Raw genomic sequence first — 24,692 nt, 5'->3', positions numbered from 1 at the left:
AGTTAACCATGTTAACTTATGAGGAAAATGCCATTTCCATCACGAGGCTCGTTCCTTGTTTTGAGTGATTGTCTTTAGTTGTGGTCAGTTTCTGTCTCTTCAGTTGCTCATTTACTCCACCTCTGTCTCTTCACATACGCATTTTCCCAGCCACATATGTGAGCTAAAGCCTGGCACCTACTCAACAGCTTCATCTCCGGGCACAAGCTCTGTGTGTCCCTCTGCCTAGCCTGCTCACCTCTGCCACCTCCCCTCCTCACAAGCCTCCAGCCCACCACTTCCTCAGGCCTGTTGTTACTAGAAGCAATAAAAGACCCAGGTCAAGTAAAGGTCCCTCTCCCACAAATGGCCCATCAAGCCAACTACACCATCCTTCCACCAGAAGTGTCTTGTAGTTTAATTCTCATTGATATTTGACCTCTACAGAGTCTGCCTGTCTCAGCTATTTAAGGATCAATAAACAGCCCTTCCCTTCCAGAACTGCCTTCTGCCTGAGAGAAGGCATTCTTATCACTTGTTCTATACTTCAAATGCCCAAAGCCAGTGATGTCAGGTCCCTGTGAGTATTCCCTGGACTTCCTTCAAGCTTTGAATTCTTATATCACTTTACATGGATATTCACCAAAGGGCAGGAGCCATGTCATTTTCTCTTGATAGCGATTCTCAAGAACATCTGACTGGGCAAGGCTGGGAAAATTGGTGCCCGCAGTAGCTATATTGGAGAGATTTCTTGGCAGTAAACTTCAGTTGTTTTTGTATAACTGTTGACTTAACTCACCCTTCTGCAGCCACAGAAGTGACAGGGGAGTGAACTAGTACTTGAGCAACAGCCTGGGTGCCTTACTCGTGCTGTAGCCTTGAGAGCACACTTTCCCTTTCCTTCATCTTTTTTTGGGGGGGGGATTCTCAATGTCTAAGTGACAATTTGTTAGGAAATCTGGGAGCGTCTATTCAAAACTACTCTGTCAAGGGATTCTTTCAACCTGTAGACAAGGAAGCCAGCTGCACTTAGCTCCCCAGTTCTTAAAGGTAGTTGCACAAAAGAACTGCTGTTCCAGATCAGGCAGTACAAAGGGAGTAATCCCCCTCCTTTACGGAGCAGAGCGAATGCAGCCACGCTGCCCCTAAGCACCGCGGCACCAGGGAGGTCTGTCCCTGCTGTCACTGTTGGCGTTTCTCTTGTCCACTCAGGGACTTTGATGCAGGGAGATCCTCTGTGTTGCAATAGCTCTGCACAGAGTGCCCATGTGCTAGGGATGTGGGAATTGTGATGTGTACTTTGGGAAGAAAGGGCATTATTATGAAATGAGTCATTGTATTTTTCTTACTAGAGTTTCTCATAAGAAATCTAAAAACTCTTGTAGCCTCCGTTTTTGACCTATTACTAGATATAGAACTGGGGAGTCTTTTTGAGAGTTTTTACCTTTATTTGGTTTGTTTTTTCCTCACCTTTTTTTCCTTAGAAATATGAAGAACATAAAGTGAATTTTGATTGCACTCAGCTACATTCCATTCCAACAATATTTTCTTATTTACAAACCCAAGAGCCTATATGGAAACTGTTTTCTTTCTCAGATGTAAAGTCCTGGAGCCTTTGGGAAATTTAAAATTATTTATTATTTCTATTATTTCTTTGTTAAAGTTGTGTAAATAAGCATAGAACTCTGTATATATCTGGGACATTTCTGGGTCAGGACAAAGCTACTATTTCATTGTGTGTTAGTTACAGCCACTCCTTCTAGTCTCTGGAGATCAGCCTTCCCATCTGTTTTTACCATCACATTTTAACATAATTTGCTAAGTCCCAGCTCTATACTGGGAACTCTGGTAGGCACCAGGGAAACAAAGAAAAGTAAGAAAGCGCATTGGCCCTCAAGGAGCTTACAGTTTGGCAGATCAAGGCTGCTGAAGGATATCCTGGTGACCTAAAAATGTCATTCAAATAGGGCCTCCATTTTGCCTTAATATTTTTCCACTCTGCACCTGTATCTTTAAGGGTTCCATTGGATCTCTTCTACTCTTCCTCAGAAGGAAAGTCCAAAATCCCCAGACCTACTTTTTTTTACTTTTAAACCGAAACTCTCAAAGTCTGTGATCCTTCTGGAAATTAAAAATGGTCTGTAGTGCTAGTACTACCTACAAGTGGATATCTACATTAAGATATTTGAGTTCTCTACCTTACACTCTTTGAGTTGTGGTCAGGTTGTGAAATAGCTGTTAAGACTCTGCAGACGTAGGCCAGCCACACAAGGCTGGGTCCTCACTGTAGCATCATCTAAGGATTACTGGGACATCCTGTCAAGAAATAATATTGAAGCACTAACTCAGCTACTTCTCTTAAGGCACACTACTGTTTAGTGGTAAAGAAGTCTTCTTCTAGTTTTTGAATACAAAATAATAAACTACTGAAGGCTGAGTTGTTTTTAGCTTGGCTGTTATAGTAACTTCAGCTGTGCATAACCCAGCCCTTTGTGGGCCATAGCAATCCTCCTGTCATTCAAGGGGGAGGGTATCAAATTATCTCAAAAATCTTTTCTCACCTGGGATTTCTGTTGGAGGAAGCAAATAAAACTGTAGCTAAATAAAAACTACAAAATAATTTTGCACAAAGAAGAAGAAATTTTCTTGCAGATTTAAAAATTGTGATTAGCAAAACTTCCAGGGTAGTTATATTTGATCTTAAGAAAGATGTAAGTAGAAATGATAAGCTAACATTGTAGGCCTTATGTTTTGAGAACAGAAGTAAACTGCTTAACATTTGACTGTGCACTGTCGTTTGTACCCTCATGACAGAATCCTTTAACTTTCCTAAGAGAGCTTTCTCATAGGTATAAATCAGATCATTCAAGAAAATAATTCTCTATTTTTGTGTTTAGAAAATGAAATAAGTAGTGGATGACTTTTCCAGGTTTTGCATGATCTATCATAGAGTTAAAAAAATTATTTTTCTTATTTCTGTTTTTTTTTTTTTTTTTTGAGACAGAGTTTCGCTCTGTCGCCCAGGCTGGAGTGCAATGGCACGATCTGACCCACTGCAAGCTACGCCTCCTGGGTTCACGTCATTCTCCTGCCTCAGCCTCCCGAGTAGCTAGGACTACAGGCTCCCGCGACCATGCCCGGCTAATTTTTTGTGGGTTTTTTTTTTTTTTTTTTTTTTTTTTTTTTTTGTGAGAAGGAGTCTCACTCTGTCTCCCGGCTGGAGTGCAGTGGCCGGATCTCAGCTCACTGCAAGCTCCGCCTCCCGGGTTTACGCCATTCTCCTGCCCCAGCCTCCCCAGTAGCTGGGACTACAGGCACCTGCCACCTCGCCCGACTAGTTTTTTGTATTTTTTTAGTAGAGACGGGGTTTCACCGTGTTAGCCAGGATGGTCTCGATCTCCTGACCTCGTGATCCGCCCGTCTCGGCCTCCCAAAGTGCTGGGATTACAGGCTTGAGCCACCGCGCCCAGCCTATTTTTTGTGTTTTTAGTAAAGACGGGGTTTTACTGTGTTAGCCAGGATGATCTCGATCTCCTGACCTCGTGATCTGCCCGCCTCGGCCTCTAAAAGTGCTGGGATTATAGGCGCGAGCCACTGGGCCCAGCCTTTGTTTTTCTTATTTCGAAACAACGCTAGCGGTGAATTGCATGGAAGACATTAACAAGAGATTCCTGTAGCACTAGGGAAAGTTCACTGAGTAGAGAGAGGCTGTTTTCATATTTCACATTTTCTACAATGTTATGAACTTAGATTTTACCTAAAATTGATGACCAATATTGTACATATTCATTGTACAAAAGTTTTTAATCCAAATATATATAAAGAAAATAAAAATTAGCCACAACTCTGAATGCAAAGTCTCTGCTAATGATCTGGATGGTATCTCTTCATACATCATACTTAATAAACTGAGATCTGTGTGTATGTGTTTTAACTAGGACTCTATTTGTTAATTACGTGTTTCTGTCCATTTTCTTTACTGATGATTTTGTATTTGACAAACTCTGCTACATGAAGGCTTCTTATCTAGTAAGGAAAGTAACTCTCAGTGAGTTTATCATTTTCCTTTCACTTGTATGTCAGTGCTATATGGTAGGATACATTGTTTATCCTGAGAATTGTGTTTTCTGTAATGATCTCTGCTTTTGATGATGTTGGTGTTAGGTTTTTCAAAATTAGATAAATATTTACTTATATTTTCTTCTGATACTTTTTGGAACGTATTTTAGTTTATGATATGAGGTCCTTTTTATTCTGTGTAGTGACCAATATTATCCTAATTATGGTCTTTTGGTTTAAGGGACAGCCAAGCTCTGTCTGCCTCTGCCATACCGTCGGTGCACACCTGACAATGAGGCATCTGTAGGAAGTAGACTCTCCTTTGCCCCTTAGCAGCTGGATTTCGCCGATGCCACTAAGATATTTGGGTTCTCTGCCTTATGCTTCATTTAAGTTGTGGCCAAAATAGCCATCAAGGTTCTGCCGACCTGCATCAGCCACACAAGGCTAGTCCTCACTAGCATCATCTAAGCAGAAAGATTAGTGGGACATACTGCCAAGAGACAATATTTAAGCACTAAATAGAACACTTCTCTTAAGTCACACTGTTGTTCAGTGTGAAAGAATTCTAATGGTGCTTGCCCCCTCCCAAGGCTGACTGCCCTGTCCCTTTCCAATCAGTTAAGGTGAAGGCTCAGGGTCAGAACATGTTCAACAGATAGCTAAGGAATAGATTAGGACCACACCCTCAGCAAGTGGCCTACGATGGGCTGTTGTCCTTGGATAGCTGCCATCCCCACCTGCCCTTATAGGGACTGGCAGAGGGATGACCCTCTGAAAATGCTGGTAGTGGGGGTGAAGATGTCCTCTGTTGGTTAGTTTTTCTAGACTAAGATGGAGAAAATAAGAAAAAAATATTTCTCGGGTGAGATCATTTTTTAAAAGATTGTCTTTTGCTTGTATATTACAGTAACCTGAGTTCTCTTTTGTTAATAATGAAATTATTTTTGTTCTCTTTTCTTAATAATGAAATCTTCCCAAATGTTTAGCCAGCAGTATTTGTGAAAAAGATGGTTTGTGCCTCCTCCCACCACTGCCATCCCTGCAAGGGAACCTGCCCTTTACTGAAGTAGAATAGGATAGGTTAAATGAATGAGGATGGTTAGATAGGATAAGTTGGAATAGGATATATCTTAGTCCCCAATCCTTTATGATTTTTTGCTCATAGAGTGTCTTTGCATGTGCAGAGGCCCATGGTCTCCATTGATGATCCCTTTACATGATAGATTTGATTAGGAAAAATGTGGTGGGGCATAGAACAATTGGAAAAGGGATTTGAGTTAAAATGTAAAGAGCTGGCTTTGACCACTGCCTCTCCCCTTACTCACTGATGACCTTAGACAAGTAATCTGGCTTCGCAGGAGCACTAATCACCTAACTGGTTAAGCAAAGGTAAACATGATGCCTTCTGTACAGTGTTCTCAAGTTTTCCTAAAAAGCAAGTGAAATAATGAATATTAAAATGTCATAGAAAGTCTAAGGCACTATACAGTGTTAATTTTTATCAGCATCATTTCCTTTCTTCTCTGAAGAAGTCTTCATTTAAATGCAATTAACACCTCATTAACAGACTGCTATACAATCTTCTCCTTCCTGCTTGAAAGGAGAAAAATACCTGACACTGTCCATCTGCTTATATTATTAATATTTTCCCAAGAAACTCGGCTCCCTAATTATTTTCTCCACTTGCCAGCTCAACAGCTATAAAAACTGAAGTACCAGAGAGTTAAGTGATAAACCCCCGTTTAGCCAGCCAGTCAGTGGTGGGGAAAGAGACACACTAAAGGCAAAAACTTATGACCTTCAGTGGGAGCTCTGTTAACCAACATCCAGAGGAGGAAGAATAGGAGGAGGAGGAGCAGCAGCGACCACCCAGCTAAACACCTTCAATTTCCATTAGCTGCAGACTCACATTGAGATACGGCTTTGGAGGAAGGACCCAGTCACCTCTCTAAAGTACATAGGAATCAAGAGACAGCAGACTTCTCAGGCTTGAATTCCTAAAAGCACATCTTCATCAGAACACCCACAGTTATAGCACAGAGAGTTCATTAGTAAGCAGATGATTTAGAATTCAGTACTCATTTTCCCAAGGAAACAGTGTCATAACTGGGGATGAGGTTCCCAGACTAGTTCACAAAAGCTGTTACTATCATGAGCTCTGAGTCTTGGAAAGAGGAGGCCTTAGTATCTGTGTCCCAGGGAAATGGCAAGAGCTATTCCTTCCACATCCCTGGGCGGAAGTCCAGCTCAGAGCAGGATTTTGAAATGAGACAATCATCTGTGGTATGTTCTCTCTAGCTCTTAGGCCCTTTTCCCATCAGTGCCCAGGACTGCTGTGGGCTCCCTTTTGGTTAGCCCTACTCCCTGCGCAGCTGGACTTCATGTTTACCCACCTCTCTCCACCACATCCCTGTTCAGGCCCATGTGCTCAGTCAGGTGAGATGTTAGGAAAGACATTATCCTTCTTTCATCATCCCGAAAGAGGGCTGTCTGCCTTCCCTCAGGTGTTGCCTTCCCTCAGGTGTTGCCTTCCCTCAGGTGTTGGCACTTTTCAACCGCAAGCCTTTGTCAAAGAAGGCATTTTTTTTTAACAAGAAGACCTCCTAAAGTGGCCCAACTCTGCCTGGGGTAATTCCTATTATATTTTCTCTATTTTTTACAGATGTTTCCCTTCTACTTTTAAACTGGGGTTACTAGCCTATGATTCATGAATTCCTTAAAATTAAAAAAAAAGTGTATTTTTTTTTTTTCTGGTCAAAGTTAAATAGCTTCCATCCAATTCTCAGAACAGTTGATAAGCCTCACAATGTCAAGTGTTGGCCCACACCCATAAATTCTTCAAAATGTCCAAGTCTGTCACCAAGTTTGTCACTTGTTTGGCACCAGAGAGTCGAGTATAGAGTCTAAGGTTGGTCAGGATATATTTTTAGGTTCTTGAGGGTAGGTGAATGTCAACTGGAAAATCCCCGTGAAACGTATACTTCCTGCAAAATAACTTCCTTGATTATTTTTACCGATTTCATGTTTAGGGTGATACTGTTTGCAACCACTTATGGGTGCTTCCCCAAGTCTGCACAAAAGCTTCATTGGCATCAATTCAGAAGAAAAGAAAACTTTTAAAAAATGATTTTAAGGAGAAAATGAGAGTATTCACTACTAACCCAAGTGGCAGCATTATCAGCAGCCCTGGCTCTACTTCCCCTTAGAGACCCGCCCTTTTCATGGGAAGGCAGAGAAGTGAAGTCGTCAGAGGACAGACTCAGGGCCAGACACGTGTGGAATGAAGGCTTACCCCTCACTGTGGGAACTGGGCAGATGGCTTGGCCACACAGAGCATCAATTTCCTCAAGTCTGAAATGGGGAAGGTCGTGTCTGCTTCGTGCACATCTCATGCGGACTCACATACCAGGTGCCAGCCCCTGTGCCAAGTGTTTTGCCTTTGGTCTCAGAACAAATGTCCATCATCATTGTCATCTTTAGAGAAAAACAACTTCAGTCCCAGTGGAATTCATACGATGCCATTTTTCATTTCACCTCCTGTTTGCTTCAGTTCCCTTGAGTCAATACACACATACTTGTGTGTTTCCATCCTTTCTTTTAATTGTTCATTGTGACTGTCCCACCTGTTTTGCCCTTTTTACTTCGTTATTATCAAAAAATTTTAAAAGTATTATAAGTGAAATTTAGGAAAGGGAGACTTCTCCCTCATTTTAAAGACAGGTGGCTTCTGCGTGGCCATGTTGCCTTGTGGTCTGAGATTGTGGTCATTGTCATTCATGCTCTGTTTGGGCTGCTTTTCTGTAACTAACTGAGCCTTTCGTATGTGTCACATTGCACATTGCCGATGCTCCTGAAAATCATGTGGTGTCCACTAAAGTATGGTTGTAACGTTTCTTTTTGCCTTGTTATAAATTAAAATAGTTCCAGTTTCATACTTTGACGCTGTTATATGCCCCCCAAATAAGCTGATAATATATTATACTTTTAATCTGTTTTTATTGTTGGCAAAAGGTTTTAATTATTTGCAGAGGGCTGACGCATACAATAACCTATTCAGTGCAACAAACCTGAGAAGAGATTGTATCAGTCTTGAACCTTTTCATTTTCAAGAGACCGAAAGGTCAACTCAAAGCAGCTTAGCAAAAAAAGGGAAGGTTTTTGTCTCATGCCCCTGAAAAGTCCAGACTTTAGGTACAGCTTGATCAGAGACACAAAGAATATCGTTAAGTCTCCATTTCTCACCATCTTTGGCTCCAGATTCCACTGTGTTGGCTTCGCTCTCTGCTTATGTGTGGTGGTTGATCCCGGCAGTCTCAGGTCTGTTTCCTTCCAGTGGGAGGAGGTGAGGCCTCTTGCCAGGACAGCTGTGGCTGATGCATCTGTTTGAGGCTTGTGAATTCAGTAGTTTGATTGGCCTGAGCCATAGGCTCATTTCTGGAGTCAGGTATGGAAACAAGATCTCTCGAAATGCATGAATATGTATGGAGGTTGAAGATGTGATTTTCCAGAACAAAATCTGAGCATTGCTTCCAGGAACTGAATGAGTATCCACTAGAGAGGTATTATTATCATCTCTCTTTTTATAGATGAAGAAACTGGTGCTCAGAGAATATGTCAGCTGTCCAGATATCACAGTCAGGTAGTGACCAAGAGGTGACTGGAGCCAAAGTGCTCTTCTCTTTCTGTAAGTCCATATTTAACTTTGATGGTAAATGATACTGCAGCCATTGGGCAAAGTGAAGACAGTACTGCTGCACAAAGAGCAGGCTTCCTAGACTCATTTCTGCCCCTGACTATATGCATGGCCTCAGTTTTTGTGGGTCTCATTCTTCTCATCCATCACATAGTGACAATACCTGCCCTGATGAATACTCCTTGGGGCCCAGATGAGATGTTGGGGAAAGGACTTTGAGAATCACATGATTTCTTCATGAATACAAGGCACTCTTGCCTTCTCTCCAGCCCCATATGGTTTGTGAAGGCATCAGCTTTGAAAATGCATTCAACACTCTCCAGTTTCCAAAGTTACTTCATACACCTCACAGCATTTAAATTTCCCAAACAATCCTGAAAGGTAGATGAGAAACCAACCATCAGGGGGTTGAGAAGCTGGCTCTGGGACAAGTCAACAATGAACATGAGACCTTAGACTCCACTCCCTCTCACCTCTGTGCTGGGACTTGTGTGCCTGGAGCCTCTGCCTGATTCGATCAACTCTGGGTGTATCATTCTCAGCAGATGTGATTAGGAGGAATCGAAAAGCAGTAACATTTTGAATATGCCCTAAGAGTATGTTTTCTAATATTCTACTGTGAATTGCCTACTTTTAAAATCTTCTGGTTGGGTTATTAATTATTATTATTGAGATGGAGTTTCACTCTTGTTGCCCATGCTGGAGTGCAGTGGCGTGATCTCGGCTCACCACAACCTCCGTCTCCCAGGTTCAAGCGATTCTCCTGCCTCCCGAGTAGCTGGGATCATAGGCATGCCCCTCCACTCCCAGCTAATTTTCGTGTTTTTAGTAGCGACAGGATTTCACCATGTTAGTCAGGCTGGTCTCGAACTCCTGACCTCAGGTGATCCACCCTCATCGGCCTCCCAAAGTGCTGGGATTACAGGCATGAGCCACCATCCCTGGCTAGTTTTCGTGTTTTTAGTAGCAGCGGAGTTTCACCATGTTAGTCAGGCTGGTCTCGAACTCCTTCCTCAGGTGATCCACCCACATTGGCCTCCCAAAGTGCTGGGATTACAGGTGTGAGCCACCGCACCCGGCCATTAATTATTTTCATTTGGGGTTAAATGTAACAGAATCGGAAGAAACTCGTGTACATAACCATGAGAAAAACAGATCCAACTCTCAAAAGATGAAGACTGAGAATTCATGAAGTCCTGCCTTGAGAACAATTTTGATGACATTGAATAGCTTTTTTTCATCCCGTTATTGCCTCCACATGATGTTTTACAATCCTAAAAACAAGAGTTTGGTGGGATGGCTTCTGCCATATGCTTCCAGTATGGCTATGAAGGGTACCAGGAGGATCATACGGGGTGGGCCATGTGGTCAGGATGAGCTGGGATTGGCTGGTACACCCCAAGAACTCTTGGAGTGACAGTAGCCTAATGCCATGGCCCCAAAGATCTGCCCCCATAAACTCCAACCTGAACTAATATTATTGTCTTAGAGTCTTCAGCCAGTTGCTGGAGAGCTGGCTGCAAGTCATTCCCAACATAGGCCATGTTTGTCAGATGGGTAGTGGTGTTACCATCCCATGCTGTGTGTCCATGTCACACCAGTTTCTAGCCAGCAGCATCTGACCCTGGGGTGTGGTATTAATATCTGCCTCACCAAGCTGTATTGAGGATGACAGTGGTGGGTGCCCCCACTTCTCTGCTCCCCCTTACTGCAAAATTCTTCCAAAGTGGTGTTGTCTAGACCTGTGTTGGCCAGTACTTGTAGCCACTGGCTAGATTTGACTATGGAGCATTTAAAATATGACAAGTCAGAAATAATGTAATCTAAGTATAACGTGCACACCAGACTTCGCACACTTAGTATATAAAACATCTGAATATTTTTTACATTGATTACTTATTATAATATTTTATATTATGTTAAATATATATTATTGAAATGTAATTTCACCTTTAAAAGTGTCCTTTTACTTTTTTAATGGGTCTGTAGAAAATTTCAAGTTGCTTGTACAGTTCACATTCTGTTTCTCCTTGGGAGTTCTGGTCTCCAGTCTGTCTCCATACTGGAGAAGTGCCAATGCAGCCACTTGCACTTCTCCCTTGACCCCATCTCAGGTAGGCTTGGATCCCAGCACTTCACCAAAAACAGCTTATGTCAAAGTCACCTTCCTTCCAGTGATTAGTTTTCACTCATAACCAGTCGGCAGTGTTCCAAACAGTTGTCACTTTCATTGGCATTTTGTTCTTCGCTTCCGTGTCACTCCCTCTTGCCTCCGTGTCACTCTCTCTTGCCTCCAGGAGCATTGTGCTGTCTTGATTTTTCTCCTCCTCACTGGTGCTTCCCTCATAGTCTATTTTCCTGAATCCTCCTCATGTTCTCAACTTCTTTTACTCATCTAAAATCATTTCCAAAATCTGACTGACTCTGAGGACTTTGTGTCTGCAGCTCAGACCTCCCTCTGCTGGAAACCTGTATCTTACCTGCCTGCTTAGCACCTCCATTTAGATATCCAGGAGGACTCTTACACTATCTTAGTCCATTAGTGTTGCTGTAACACAATGCCTGAGACTGGTAACTTATAAAGAACAGAAATTTATTATTATTCTCAAGGCTGAGAAGTCTAGGATCGAGTCACCAGCAGGTTGGGGTCTGGTGAGGGACTAGTCTCTGCCTCCAAGATGATGTCTCATTGCTGTATGCTCCGGAAAGGAGGAGCAGTGTCCCCACAAGGTAGAAGGAAAATAGTTCCAGCTCCTTCCTTCAAGCCCTTTTATAAAGACACCTAATCCCATTCATGAGGGTGGAGCCCTCATGGCCTAATTACATCTTCAAGGCCCCACCTCTTAATACCATCACATTGGCAGCACCTGAATTTTGGAGGGGACAGAGTCATACCATAGCAACGCCTAAAATTGATTTCTTGGTCTTATGCCCCAAGCCTGACCCTAAATTTACTATGTTTTCTGCATTGGTAAAGGCCAACTTCCTTCATCCAGTTATTTAAACCAAAGATTGTGGAGTCACCAATGACTTTTCTTTCTCCCACTCTCTATATCCAGTCCATCAGCACATTTTGTTGGGTCTCCCATCAAATTATATTTCCAGTCTAACCACTGCTCCCCAAAGAAGCAGGCTCTTCTCCAGGACCCATCGCCTCTGAATGAATCAATCATTGCCAAGGCCTCATCACTAGTCTTCCTCCTCGTAACCTTGTCCCTCTATAATGCCTAAGGTATTCCTTTTAAAATGTCAAGCCCCTTTTCTTCTAGGAAGCTTCCATGGGCGTATCATCTTCCTCACAATAAAACATGCCATCCTTACAAAAGTCACACAAGATCTGCCTTTTCACCACCAGTGCACACACACACCCCTCTTTCCTGCTTCCTGACCTCTTCCCCTGGTTTACTCTCCAGAGTCTGTACCTTCCAGGCATACTCTGTCCTCGGAGCCTTGGGGTTCACTCTTCCCCCTGCCCAAAATGCTCTTCCCCATCTGCTCCTGTGGCTCACTCAGGTCTCAGCGTAAAGCCCACCTTGTTACCTACCACGGCCTTCCCTGACCGCCATATCTAAAATAGCACCCCATGGCCCTTTAGATGTTTATTTCTCCTCATAACATCATCACCACCTGACACGTTTATTTGTTTGTTTGTTGTCTTCTCTGTTGAGATAGGGGCTCTGTGAAAGCAAGGTCCTTTCCCTCAAGGGCCTCAAGCATTGCCAGGTACAGAGTTCAGTATTGCCTGATTGGATTATTCTGTGGGATTCTGCTCAGTTATCAATTCTGTGTGCCCTTAGGGCAGAAGTTCAGGAATTCTGCTAAGTATCAGAATCACTGAGGGGCTTGCCCAAAATATACATGCCCTGACGCTGCTTCCTAGAGATCCAAATTCTGGGGTGGAACCTAAAACATTTTTTATCACACTCCCCACATAATTTTGATGCATGGGATAAACGGACCACACTTTGCAAAAGGCTGTCTCATTGTACCAGTTTGTATTTATCTGTTGCTCTGCCTTGCTGAGTATTGTGTTATGTATATTGGCAGTTTTTGAATCACCTTGGAACCTAAATATAGATGCCCTCGCCCCACCCCAGCTCTCATGAATCAGAACTTCCAGGGAGGGGTCTTGGGAATCTCCATTTTCAAAAGACTCGTTCTGTGCCTCTGTGCCTCTGATGCAGCCAGTCTTCCCACTGGCCTGCAGGAGCCCCTCCTATGCTTTATAGACTGCATGAGGAGGTTGGAAGCTCAAGAGCAGGTGTTTTCTCTGCCATTTTAAGCCAACTTCTCTCCCTATCTCCCATTAATCCAACAGTGTTCTGTTCAAAACTAGTTTTTAGTGAGTCACTGTGGGGTGACTCCTTGGTTTATCCACAGTTTCAATGTGCTTTTGGGACTTAAACATTACCTGTTGCCCGGTATTTCTTTTTTCTTTTTCTTTCTTTTTTTTTTTAAAGACAAAGTCTTACTCTGTCACCTAAGCTGGAGTGCAGTGCCACAGTCATGGCTTACTGCAGCCTTGATCTCCTGGGCTCAAGCGATCCTCCCACCTCAGCCTGCTGAATAGCTGGGACTATAAGTGCGCACCACCACGCCTGGCTGATTTTTTGTAGAGATGAGGTCTCACTCTGTTGCCTAGGCTGGTCTTGAACTCCTGAGCTCAAGCTATCCTCCCACCTTGGCCTCCCAAAATACTGGGATTACAAGCATGAACCACTGCACCCAGCCCAGTATTTCTAACTGCATCTCAAATCAGCCTGTTCTCTGATTAGAGGCAAGAAGGATATCTTAGTCACCTAGCTCATCCTGGTGGGGACTCTCTTTGCAGTCCTTTCTATCCTGGAATTTAAAATGTGTTTCCCAGGTCAGCCCATACAGGAATACGGTAATACCACCCATCATCATACTCAAACATTCATCTGTTCAGCCTTCCCCTTGGTTCTGTACTGGGACATGTGTGTTGACTGTCTTCATCCTTGGGGTGGTGGTCTCCAGAATACCCCCAAAGATGGATAAAAGTCCTGATCCCTTGCCCTGTGGCCTGCATAGGCTACTTAGGTTGTTTGAAGGAGGGTATCTCCCTAGAGGCCAGGGCTTTGCCCTATTTCTGTTTGGTTTTGCCCTGGAACTACATACTGACATTCTTTATAGAGAGAAACTTTTGAATCAAAACTCTTCAAAGTATAACCTAAAAGTAAAACAAAATAGGAGGTAGGGTGGGGATGAGGCAGATGACTGGGAAGGAGTATACCAAGGAATGATATTTGTGGAATATCTGAGTCCATGGGGACTCAGAATGTCCTCATTCTGGACTTTGGATGACCAACTCTTTGGTAGTCTCTTTGAATATGTTGGGTTTATCTTCATTCTTTACAAGAGCTGATGGGATAATTATTCATGGCAGAATCTGAAAAGTAGTAGGGTCATCCTGTAAGCCCAGAAGGCACTTGCAACCCCTCTTAGCACACATTATATATCTGCATCTTGGCGTTGTGCCTCCGGATAAGCCTCAGATTGCATTTTGATGCCAGATGTGAGAAGCCATTAGTAATCAGGACGACTCCCTTTAGGAAATCCTGTTCCCAGGTGATAGCTGCTTCCTAAGGAATACTTGTTTGGGGGCTGGGGAGAGTGGCACCGGAGGCTTTGATTTAGAGACAAAGGGGAGTGAATTGACCCTAGAAATGTTAGAGTAAGAGATTTCTAATGAGACCTGACAGCTCAGGGGCTGAAGAGGGAGTCTAATCTTTTTTTTTTCCTGCCCACCCAGTCTTCATACAAATGTAAATATGCCTCCTTCAACAAATTGCCAAATGTGGTTTTAATTTGTAAGCAGGAGACCCCGCCTTGCCTTTCTCTTTCTTTTTCTTTTCTCTCTCTTTTTTTTTTTTTTTTTTATGAAAACTAAGTCACAGATTTTACACTTTTTGAACAGGACATTTCCTCCTGTCACTCTGTCACCTTTTCTGTTGTCCCATTTCTTCCAAGGACATTTTCCCTCATTGTTGTCAGAGGAATTTGGGATGAGAGCCGACTGCTCTGCTTCTTAAAGGAGTTTTTGAAGTTCCCATAGGAAATGCATAGTGCTCTTTAAACTGAATTTTTAAAATAAATAAATAAAGGCAGTGATTGAATTTAATATGAGATTTGAAGAGAGTGTCACTATCGCAGCATAATACTTTATGTGGCATATGCAGTATTCATTGTTGTTATTTATGACCCTGTCTGCCTTGCATTGTGGATTTCTTCCAGCCTTGGGGAATTTACATCATTCCTAATAGCAAAAGGCTTTCTGGTTCCCACAGAGTTGTTCAAAGCCTGACTCATGCTCCTTATGTTAATTGTTCAGCTCTGAAAATACAGCACTTACAGGGTGTGGTTGTAAGGGGAGAATCTACTGTACTTATAGGGCATGTTTAGAAGTGTTTCACACGTAAATCTCGATTCCTCTCTCTCTCTCTCTCTCTCTCTCTCTCATTTGAATTTTAAGATGTCACTCATTTTGGCCAACTAGTAAGTCTTAGAAAAAAAAAAAGGGAATATAATCCAATAAAACATAGAATATTCTGTTCATTAGCTTAAAACTCACTTGGGTTATAACCAGATATGACTTTGAGTGACACTGGCCCAGGTCTGAGATGGATAGGCACAACTGAAGAGCATGAAGAGCCCATCCTCAGTGGTGCAGGGCAGTGATTAGGCAAAGCACATCCCCTCAGCCTGTAGGATAACCAGGCATGGTACTCATGGCTGCCACCCACCAGGTGCTCTGGGGCTGTCACTGCTAATTCCAGTGTAGGTCTAAAGCAAGGACCTACTGACAGTTTACTAAAGCTGTTTCTGGTGGTAGCAACATTTTATTGGAATTCGATGGGGAAGAATACTTAGTGTCTCAGAAAATGAGAGGAGTTAACACTCGTCTGGATTATGTACTTGATAACCAAAAGGAGCAGAGATTCCAAAACTATGAAATGGGTTAATGTTGGCAAGGTAGGTAGGCTTTTACATTTTCTAATTACCTCCTTATGATGCTTCCATGGGAACACAAAAGGCTAGATAGACAGATAATCTATGCATTATATAAAACCAGAGTGGTGGTTAGTATAAGGAAAAAAGTCCTGAATTTTTTAGTAGCCAAGAATCACAAACTCCAGTTTTCAAAATACCAATATTAAAAGATTTGACTTTTGCTGTGGTCTTCGGTGTTACAACATTTTTTTGTTTTTTAGACGGAGTCTCACCCTGTCACCCAGGCTGGAGTGCAGTGGCGCCATCTCAGCTCACTGCAAGCTTCGCCTTCTGGGTTCATGCCATTCTCCTGCCTCAGCCTCCTGAGTAGCTAGGACTACAGGTGCCCACCACCACGCCTGGATAATTTTTTTTGTATTTTTAGTAGAGACGGGGTTTCACCATGTTAGCCAGGATGGTCTCAATCTCCTGACCTCGTGATCCGCCCACCTTGGCCTCCCAAAGTGCTGGGATAACAGGCCTGAGCCACCACGCCCGGCCACAAAATATTCTTTATTTTTGCAGATAGAGAAAATATGAGGAATTCTTAGGATGGTAAGGGTGTAGACCACTGTGTCACCAGGTCTTGCTGGAAGAACAGAGCTCACAGGCACGCTGCCCCACACAGTAGGATTCTGGGGCTTTTGTCACAGCCTGAGCCTCACAGTTACCAGATATTGGCCAAGACTTCCCAGATGGTTTAGAATCAGCATTCTTTGCCTTACAGTTTTGTATGTTTATGGCACATATTAATGTTTGAAATGTGGACTGGGAGTCTAAAAGAAGTTACAATTAACCATAAAGTTCTAGGTATAAAAGGTTAAAATAGCTTACCACTGAGCAGTTTCATTCAGTCTTTACAAAAATAAATGTGTTCATTGGGGCATTCAGAGTGTAACTGTTTTCTCTCATGTTCAGCTAATAGATTTCTGGTTGAACCTTTGTTATCTTTTGGAGTAGACAGAAAGAGTTCTCCATGGAGTGTCTGATTACTTTGCTGAGTGTGCAGAGAGTTCACTTCCTCCCAGTGCAAAGCTCCGGAGAAATGCTCTGAAAGAAATGTAGGTGCAACGTGTTTCCTTTTTCTCATTTTTGACCGCCTCTATGTATGGATAGATAACATGAAGTCCAGAATGAAACAGAGTGCCTGGAACTGGAGCACAAACTCCCCTCCATCATGTACTTGCTCTCCCCTCCCTCCTGACTCTCTTGCTTTCTGGACAATAGGGATAGAGTCCTTGCTTCACAGGTATGTTGCAAGGAGTAATTAATGACACGTTCTTTGAAGATGAAAAGCACCTGTTGGTGGTGTGTTTCATACCACTTTCAGAGGGACTACAGACAGATCTAAAAAATACATTCCTTTCCTAAGATCCTTGTTCCGACTTTAATATAATTACAATAATCCTCATGCTCCTGGTGTCAACAGTAAGAACATGAATATTGTATGTATTTGTTTTCACACTGAAGCTAGCCAAAATAAATATTTCAGCTTTCAATGTTTTGGTGGTTGAGGAAATTTCTTGCCATTCACAAACCTGTAAATATATGCTGAAGTTAAGATCTGTAGTCTCTAATTCTCCCTGTGCAACTTCTATCCCGCCCCTCAAAGTTCATTTTATCATCAGAGTGAAGTTACATTGTCTGTTGTGCATGCCGTTAGAAGCAAAGGGCTTATATACAGCTATATCGACACTCTTTTGTCTTCCACGGTTGCATTTTATTGCCTTTCATGCTGGCTATCTGGAATTTCTTCCAGGACATTTCAAATTATATTAACTAAGTCCTACTCCCATTTGTTGATCAAGTTTGATCAACAAACATGACACCAGCTAAGTGGTGGTTGTATTTGGGTAACATCTTGAAATAGCCTGAGAGAAATTCCAGGAGATTATTCTTTACTCAGAAGTAGAAATTGTGTGTATGTGTACATTCGTGTTCATAGAGCCTGAGTCTACTCCTGGAAAAAAAAAAAAAAAATCAGCATATAAGCAGTACTGACCCTTAACATCGGAAATGAATACCTGTTTGCCTTAGTTAAAATGTGGACACCATCATAAATCCATTTTTAACCCAATGATTGATAAGCAGGTATATCCTAGTATAATGGAAAATGTGAAGGTTTTTGCTTGATTCCATCTGCATTTAAACATACACTTGTGGTGGGGGGTGTTTCCAGATTTGCTGGGGAGACAAGAAGGCAGGTAGTGCCTGCCTCCTTTTCCAGGTGTAGGAAATGTGGTAGAGGGAATTTGGAGGAAACTGTGCCTTGACAGCTTCACAAACCATAAAATCATTTTTGTTTGTTTCAGTGTGAAAAGAACTGAAACAAAAAGCAGCATTACGAGCAAATCACAGACCAGAAGAGACACTGTGGAAACATCTAGTGACTCAGTGATTGCAGAGATAGCAAGGAGGAGGAATGATGGTCAGGCTTCCTCCAGTCCCGCATCAGAATCCACGGGACAAGCAAAGGATTACATAAAGGCAGCTGAGAGCCACTGGGGGCTTCCTGTTCAAAAGCTGGAAAAAGTTAATCAGACCCAGCCAGAAGTCACTAGTGGCCAGCAAAAACCTCATCCTGGGGAGCGGTTAAAGACAGGGCTTCTAAGTGGGAGCCCTGTCTGTAGCTGTGAGTCAGCATCACCAGGTCCAAAACAAAGTCCACGAGTGGCCAAAACCCAACAGAAACGCAGGAACTGCAGCTCTGCGGAAGACTTCGACCACCGCAAGAGAGTTTCTCTTGGAAGTGATCGATTAGTCCCAAGAGAAATAATAGTGGAAAAAAGCAAAGCTGTCAGGGTTTTGCCAGCTTCAGAGTTGTCAGATCCAGGGTTACTTTTGAAACAAAATTTGGCAAAAACCACGTCTAAGGAAGAGTTGCATGTTTTGGAAAGTCTCTCCTCCAGACATCTTATGAAAAATAACCCAGGGCAGGCACAGCAAACCGGCTCAGCCACAAACACTGAAAGATTATCTACAATTCAGAACAGCCCAACCAAGAAAAGAAAGAAATACGAAAGAGTCCATTAACACCGAAGAGGATCGTACCGTTGGAGTTGAAGACATAGTGGCCAAACCTGTGACAAAAGAGCTGCGTGTATAGATGCCGGGATTTTAGAGGAATTAATTAGAATGATTACATAGGAAGTGTGTTATCTGTGTTATGGCTATGGTCTGTTTTCAGAGCATTTCAAACCAGGAGGCTATGTGCTTGTTCTAACAGCGTTGCTTCTTTATCATTGTATTTTATGACTGTCTTCAGAGAATTAGTAGAATGACAAAGAGCCATCCCCCTTGTCAGGGAGGAGACTGTGCAAGGACTGCATGAAGAAACTGATCATGAGCCCCTTCTTGGCACATCACTGTGCAGAGCACACAATGGACCACGCAAAGACAGTGCCACTCACCTCCAGGGGCACAATCCATCCTCCTGCTCCTCAGCCTGAGTAGGAGGGCAGTGGAGCAACAGGCTAGTGGTTCTTAGCGTGTGGTCCTGGGACCAGCTTCGCTGTCTGGAAATGTGCTACAAATGTGGTTACTGGGCCCTGCCCCATGCTGAGTAAGTACCTTTGGGTGATTCTGAAACATGCTTGAGTTTGAGAACCACTGGACTAATGGAACGCTCCCTCCAGTGCTTCCTCCAGCCTGGCTGCCATGGCCTCCAGCTCACCAGTTGGGGCCAGATGTGCACATGCATCCCCTCGGACTCCCTCAAACTTGTAAAACGCTTGGGTTTGGTGTATGGGCCACTCTCTTCCCGAGTTCTACAGTATGGTAGCCATGGCATCCACGAAAGTGTTACTTACCCTTATAATTATTAAAGTTGATGGGCGATTCTGCCCAACTTTAGGGAAGACATCAGAGAGGCTCTTTGTTGCCTGTAGCTCAAGCATGTCCCAGTCCCTGCTCTTGCGCCCACCTCCAGGATTTTGGTTTGGGGCAGACTAGAGCCTAATGGGAACTCAGTGACCAGTTTCCAGTTTCCCAGTTGGAAAGCTTCACAGGCAGTTCAAATTTCAAGACAGAGCCTTCCCTTTACAATGTCACCCACTGTCTCCAGTGGGCTTGCTGAAATGTCACATAGTGAATTATAGCAATGACTTATTTTGGATGGACACCTGCTAAAAATTTCCAATAACCGAATTTCATTCTAAAATAGGAAAGAAACAATATTCAAGGTCCATTCATTCAATACATCTTTTTTTTCTGTTCAACATGGGGTGGTCCTTTGAAATAGCACCTTCCCTAAGTAATAAGGAAAACCAAGTATATTCCTAAAGTGTTGAAGTTAGCAGAAAAATCACCTAGAAAAGCCCAACAAAATGAAGAGAATACAGAAACAGGCATAGTGTAGGTTCATGCTTGAGATGGATTAGTGGTTTATTCCATCCCTTTCTGTCCTTCCCCACTTGTTGAGACTCAGTAAGACTCACAAAGCAGCAGCCATATTTCATGGCACCATTTTGGATCATGAAATTCCATCTTGGTCACCAAGCCTGACTGTGGTGGTAGATACTGTTACTTTGATGTTCCAGACCCTGCCTAGAAACCTGTTCCTGTCCCATGATCCCAGCCTAACCAACACTACTTGAAACGGCCCTGCCTACTGGTGTCCTATCCTCTTCCCTCTTGGCTTTTTTCCTACTCCCGGCGGAACCCAGTCAAGGGATTCTGTAGAAAAGGGAGCCCAACAGAATACTAGCTTCAATGGAGCTGACTCTGCTTATACAATAGGGTTGGGCTGCACAGAGTTGAAACCCCCTGAGTACTGGGTAGAATGTGTATTTCCATGGCCCACCGTAGGCTGCTCTCTTAGAGCAGACAGTATTCTAGGTGTGCTCTTTATTGAACACAGGACCACAGTGTGTCATTGAATCTTCTTAAACAGAAGCAATTAGAATGATTTATATATAGGGAGGGCGCAAGTAATAAATAACCCAGGGGATAGACCAAGAAGCAGCTCTCTGGAAAAGAGTCTGGAATTAAAAAGACAGCTGTACTAGAACAATAGCCACTGCCTGCTCCAGAACTAGGGGAGAGATATTTGAGCTGGAGCTGCCAGAGAAAATTTCTATTGAGAAGTTTTTATTTGTTTGTTTTGTTGTTTTTTGTTGTTGTTGTTGTTTTTGTTTTCTTCTAATCTTTCTCTGAAGTATCACTCTGGTATTGAGAAATTTTTATTTCATTAGCTAACCTGGGCTTGGTGGTTAAGGCTGATACTTGTACTTAGAATGATTATCTGTCAAGAAAAGTCTTGACTTTAGAGTTTGTTGTATTTGGGGATATAACAATTACTGTGATCTAAGAGAGAAAATAGCACCTCTGGTTGTAGATAGCTGTGGTTTTCCTCACAGCCCTCACATCCCTTCATGTAAAAGGGATTTTAACAGGATTCACAGAGGGAATGGCTCTCAGTTCCCACACTGTGACATGTGCTTGAGGAATTTTGCCTTTAAGCATTTTTCTTGCACATGGTTTAAACACCCCTGGATCTCTTGTTATTTGAGTGGTTGCGTGATTCTTTGGATATTTGGAAGTACAAAGGGGTAAATGGATGCCAGAGGTTTTTTGTTGTTGTGGTTTATTAGGTAGGATATGAAGAGTTCTCACTGTTGGGAATGGTATGTGTTTTGACATTCTTAATGATCTTCATAATTTGGCATCTGAAAGTCTGAAACAGTGTCAGTATTCTTCATCAAAAAGAACAAGTTCTTCAACCACTTACCTAGTACCCCAAATTATATTCAAGTCCCTGTGACTCCAGTGCTTGGAGAAGTCATTCATCTGATTCAATTAATGTTACAACTTTGAATTTCCTAACTTTCTCAGCGGCATGGATTCTAAGCCACTTCCATGTGCTTTCAGGTGGCATCTTAATAGATTGGTGTTGAGGTTATTTTAATGTCCAGAAACAAGAAAGGTCTGGAAACAATCTGTATTATTTTTCTTTCACATTTTCTTATCTTTGCCACTGGAGGTTAACTGTCATCCAGATATGAATATAAATTGTGAAATGTAAAGAAGCAAACATTTGGGGGTAGGGGAGTAAGTGCTGCAGTTCTTTTGTTCACTGATTTTAGTACTATAGAAGTGTAATTCATTTTATAAAAAGCAAGAATCATAAAAACCCTCTGTAAATTGATTTATGGAGAATATAGCTTATGTCCGAAGTATCTCAAGATATATCTTGGGGACCACAATGCGATCACAGTGTTAATTGTTTGCTGTTGGTGTCATGGTTGGATTTTAGCATGGATTGTTATGCATATCAGTGGCCTTTGATTTCAGAAAGAGCTTGTCCAGGGCAGAACACGTAAGGAAAGGAAACCTCTGCTCAAGAGAATGGCCTGGGATCACAGTGTCGCCATTCCCAATTTCCTTGAATTCCTTCTTGGCAGGCCCTACTGTACTATTTCCACAAAACTGTAATGAGTGGCCCTTCTTTGGAAGTAACAGATGCCTTTCCTAAGAACTCAAAATTCTCTTCAGCATGCTGTGACTTGAATATGGAAATCATTTTAATTTCTTCTTTTCTCTTATGAGGAAATTTCCATGCTTGGTTTGTCAAGACAAGAGAGTTCATTCCTTGTTATTGAAACATTAATGAATTGAAACACGTTGAAGCAAGTAAAAAATCAAAATTAGGTTGGTTTATCTTAAATAGTTAAAAGTCTTCCTTAGTGCAAAATAAATTAAGCGTTGTAAAATGAAGTTAATTCAGGTAATTACTCAGTACAGTCATATATATCGTTGGTATTGCAATTTAAGGGTATAATTAAATTCTCAGAAATCTGCAGGACTTCCTCTAATTTGGTTTCTATATTTATTTAACAAAACAGGGAACAAATATGTGTCAATGTGCAGCTTAACAGAGGGGACTTGAATGGATAAAATTATCTTTAATTATCTAGAGCTACCCAGTACTGGGCTTGAATTTAATCATATTCACATGTTTCCTTTGGCAGCATAATATTACCATACACCATATTACCTTATAATTGCCATTACAGTTCCTTATCAAAGATGTTAATTCTTTGCTTGAGCAAAAAATCAGTAAACCATATGTCTGGCCCTAAAGTATTTGATCAGGGAACAGAAGGTGTGAATTGGACAGATCCCCCTAATAACTTTCTTCAATCAAGTTAAAAAACCAAACAGCTATGTAAGTCACCAGGAGAGCTCTTTTTCCCTTATCTTCTCATTTGTTTTGCTTTAAACTGTTTAAATAGTTCAAATGGTTGTGCATGCCTAGGGGATGAAACTTACGTAGTAGAAACATACTGCTTTATGAATAAAGAGTAAAATTGTTTTTAAAAATTAGTGTGTATCACTTCTGTTCTTCAAAAATAAGTGAATTAACCCCAAGAAATACATATTCAAAATGCCCTTTTCTAGACAACTATTTTAAATTATGCTCTATTTATAAGAAGTGTTTGTGTTTTCTTTGTTGAAATAATTCTGCAGTTTTGAATACTATGTAAAATAATCAGAGGAGCTTTCCATTTAACCAGTGGCCTTCAGGATGTAGGTATTGAAAACCCAGCATGAAGCCTTTGGATTAAATTGACCCATCAGTTATTGGGGTGCACCTTACAGTGTGGACTTGCTCCCAATTCTGCTCCCAGCTATGAGCTGAGATAGACATCTTTGGCAGGATTAAACTATGGCACTTTGATTCCTTTCCAAGGATCTTGACATTCCCCAAGTGGATTCATTTGTATTTCCCAAGTGAATCTAATCTTTACTCAGAACTGATAAAGTGCTGGGCTGACTGTCTTCACTGCCTTTTATTTCAGTACTGCAGGTTTCTCTAGTTTTGTACATAACTTTTCAGAAGGAGTTCAGTCAGGTTGGAATAATATATTTGAATAGCTGTGCGTGCAAATGCTGAGAACCTCTGCAGTCGATGAGGCGTAGCTCATTTCTTCTTAGTGTTTTGGTCATGGTGGCCCGCCATCTGTCCTAACGCACAGGAAAGACGCCCTGCCCTGGACGTGGGGGCTGGGCCTGGGATCTGGGGACTGCCTGACAGCATGGGGCTGCAAGCTGCAATCCATGGGTCCAGGCTGCTGCTTTGCCACTAGTTGGTTTTACATGTTTTGGTACAAGTCATGTAACTGCCCAGGCCTCAGTTTCTTCATCTGTCAAATAAAATTATCTCTAATATTTTAAGTGCCAAACATAGCTTTTAGTGCATCGGGATGAACATTCCCCTCCCATGTATTAATGTCTCCATCTGTTTGAAAATGGTTCCCTACACTGGCCACCTACTGGGGTCACCTGGGTAGCTCCTAGTTCAGTCAGAATCCCTGAGGTTTGGCCGGGGCGTTGGTATTTTTAAAGCTCGTGAAATGATGATTCTCAGGAGACACCATAGTTAAGAACTATTGTTTAAAAATGTGGTGTGTGCGTGTAAATAGCAGATGTTAAAAGAGACAGGGTCCGCTGAGTATTCTTTAGAAGAGGGGCTTTCTGCAAATCAGGAGTGTACCTACTTCCAAGTAAATGAGTAGGAATGGCTTTGGGGACAAGGTGTCAGTCAACAGTCATACATTTTAATCTTACAAAGAGATGTGTTTTGTTTTCTTCTGAAGGCCCCTCTGCATTGGTTCTGCTGCTTTAGAACCTACACATCCCAACACACCCCTCATCTTTGCCAACATTGAGAAATTGTTACCCTCGTTCAGAAGATGGGTCTTTAAAGCACCTAAATAATTGTCTGAAATTTTTACATAAACCTCTGGGGTTTGCCTTTGATCATGATCATTAATATCATTAATAGGCTCTCTAAAAGTGCGTGTGAATCTCAAGTTAGCATTTGGCAGGGCAGTGGAAGAATGAACGCTTTTAAAATAGTTTGGCTCAGAAAGTGCGTCTGAAATAACCCTGTGGGAAAATCAGGAGAATTTCTCATCCTCCAAAGGATTACCTAGGATGAGATACT

General features: G+C 42.3%; 1 protein-coding gene across 5 annotated transcripts in view; it reads left to right on the top strand.

Annotated features, from left to right (window-relative positions):
• Positions 1 to 23,065, top strand: part of SLX4IP (SLX4 interacting protein) — a 204,240-nt gene extending 181,175 nt beyond the window's left edge. For all 5 annotated transcript variants that reach the window (XM_033185613.1, XM_033185610.1, XM_033185609.1 and 2 more), the window contains 2 exons: positions 16,706 to 16,806; positions 18,058 to 23,065. In XM_033185613.1, the coding sequence (XP_033041504.1) occupies positions 16,706 to 16,806; positions 18,058 to 18,778 (822 nt within the window). In that variant the 3' untranslated portion in view covers positions 18,779 to 23,065. The remainder of the gene's footprint in view (positions 1 to 16,705; positions 16,807 to 18,057) is intronic.
• The last annotated feature ends 1,627 nt before the right edge of the window (positions 23,066 to 24,692 follow it).

The sequence above is a fragment of the Trachypithecus francoisi genome, unplaced genomic scaffold, assembly GCF_009764315.1.
Source record: "Trachypithecus francoisi isolate TF-2019V2 unplaced genomic scaffold, Tfra_2.0 Lachesis_group21, whole genome shotgun sequence".
In the NCBI taxonomy this organism is placed as follows: domain Eukaryota; kingdom Metazoa; phylum Chordata; class Mammalia; order Primates; family Cercopithecidae; genus Trachypithecus; species Trachypithecus francoisi.
This window is presented reverse-complemented; position numbering and strand designations above follow the sequence as displayed.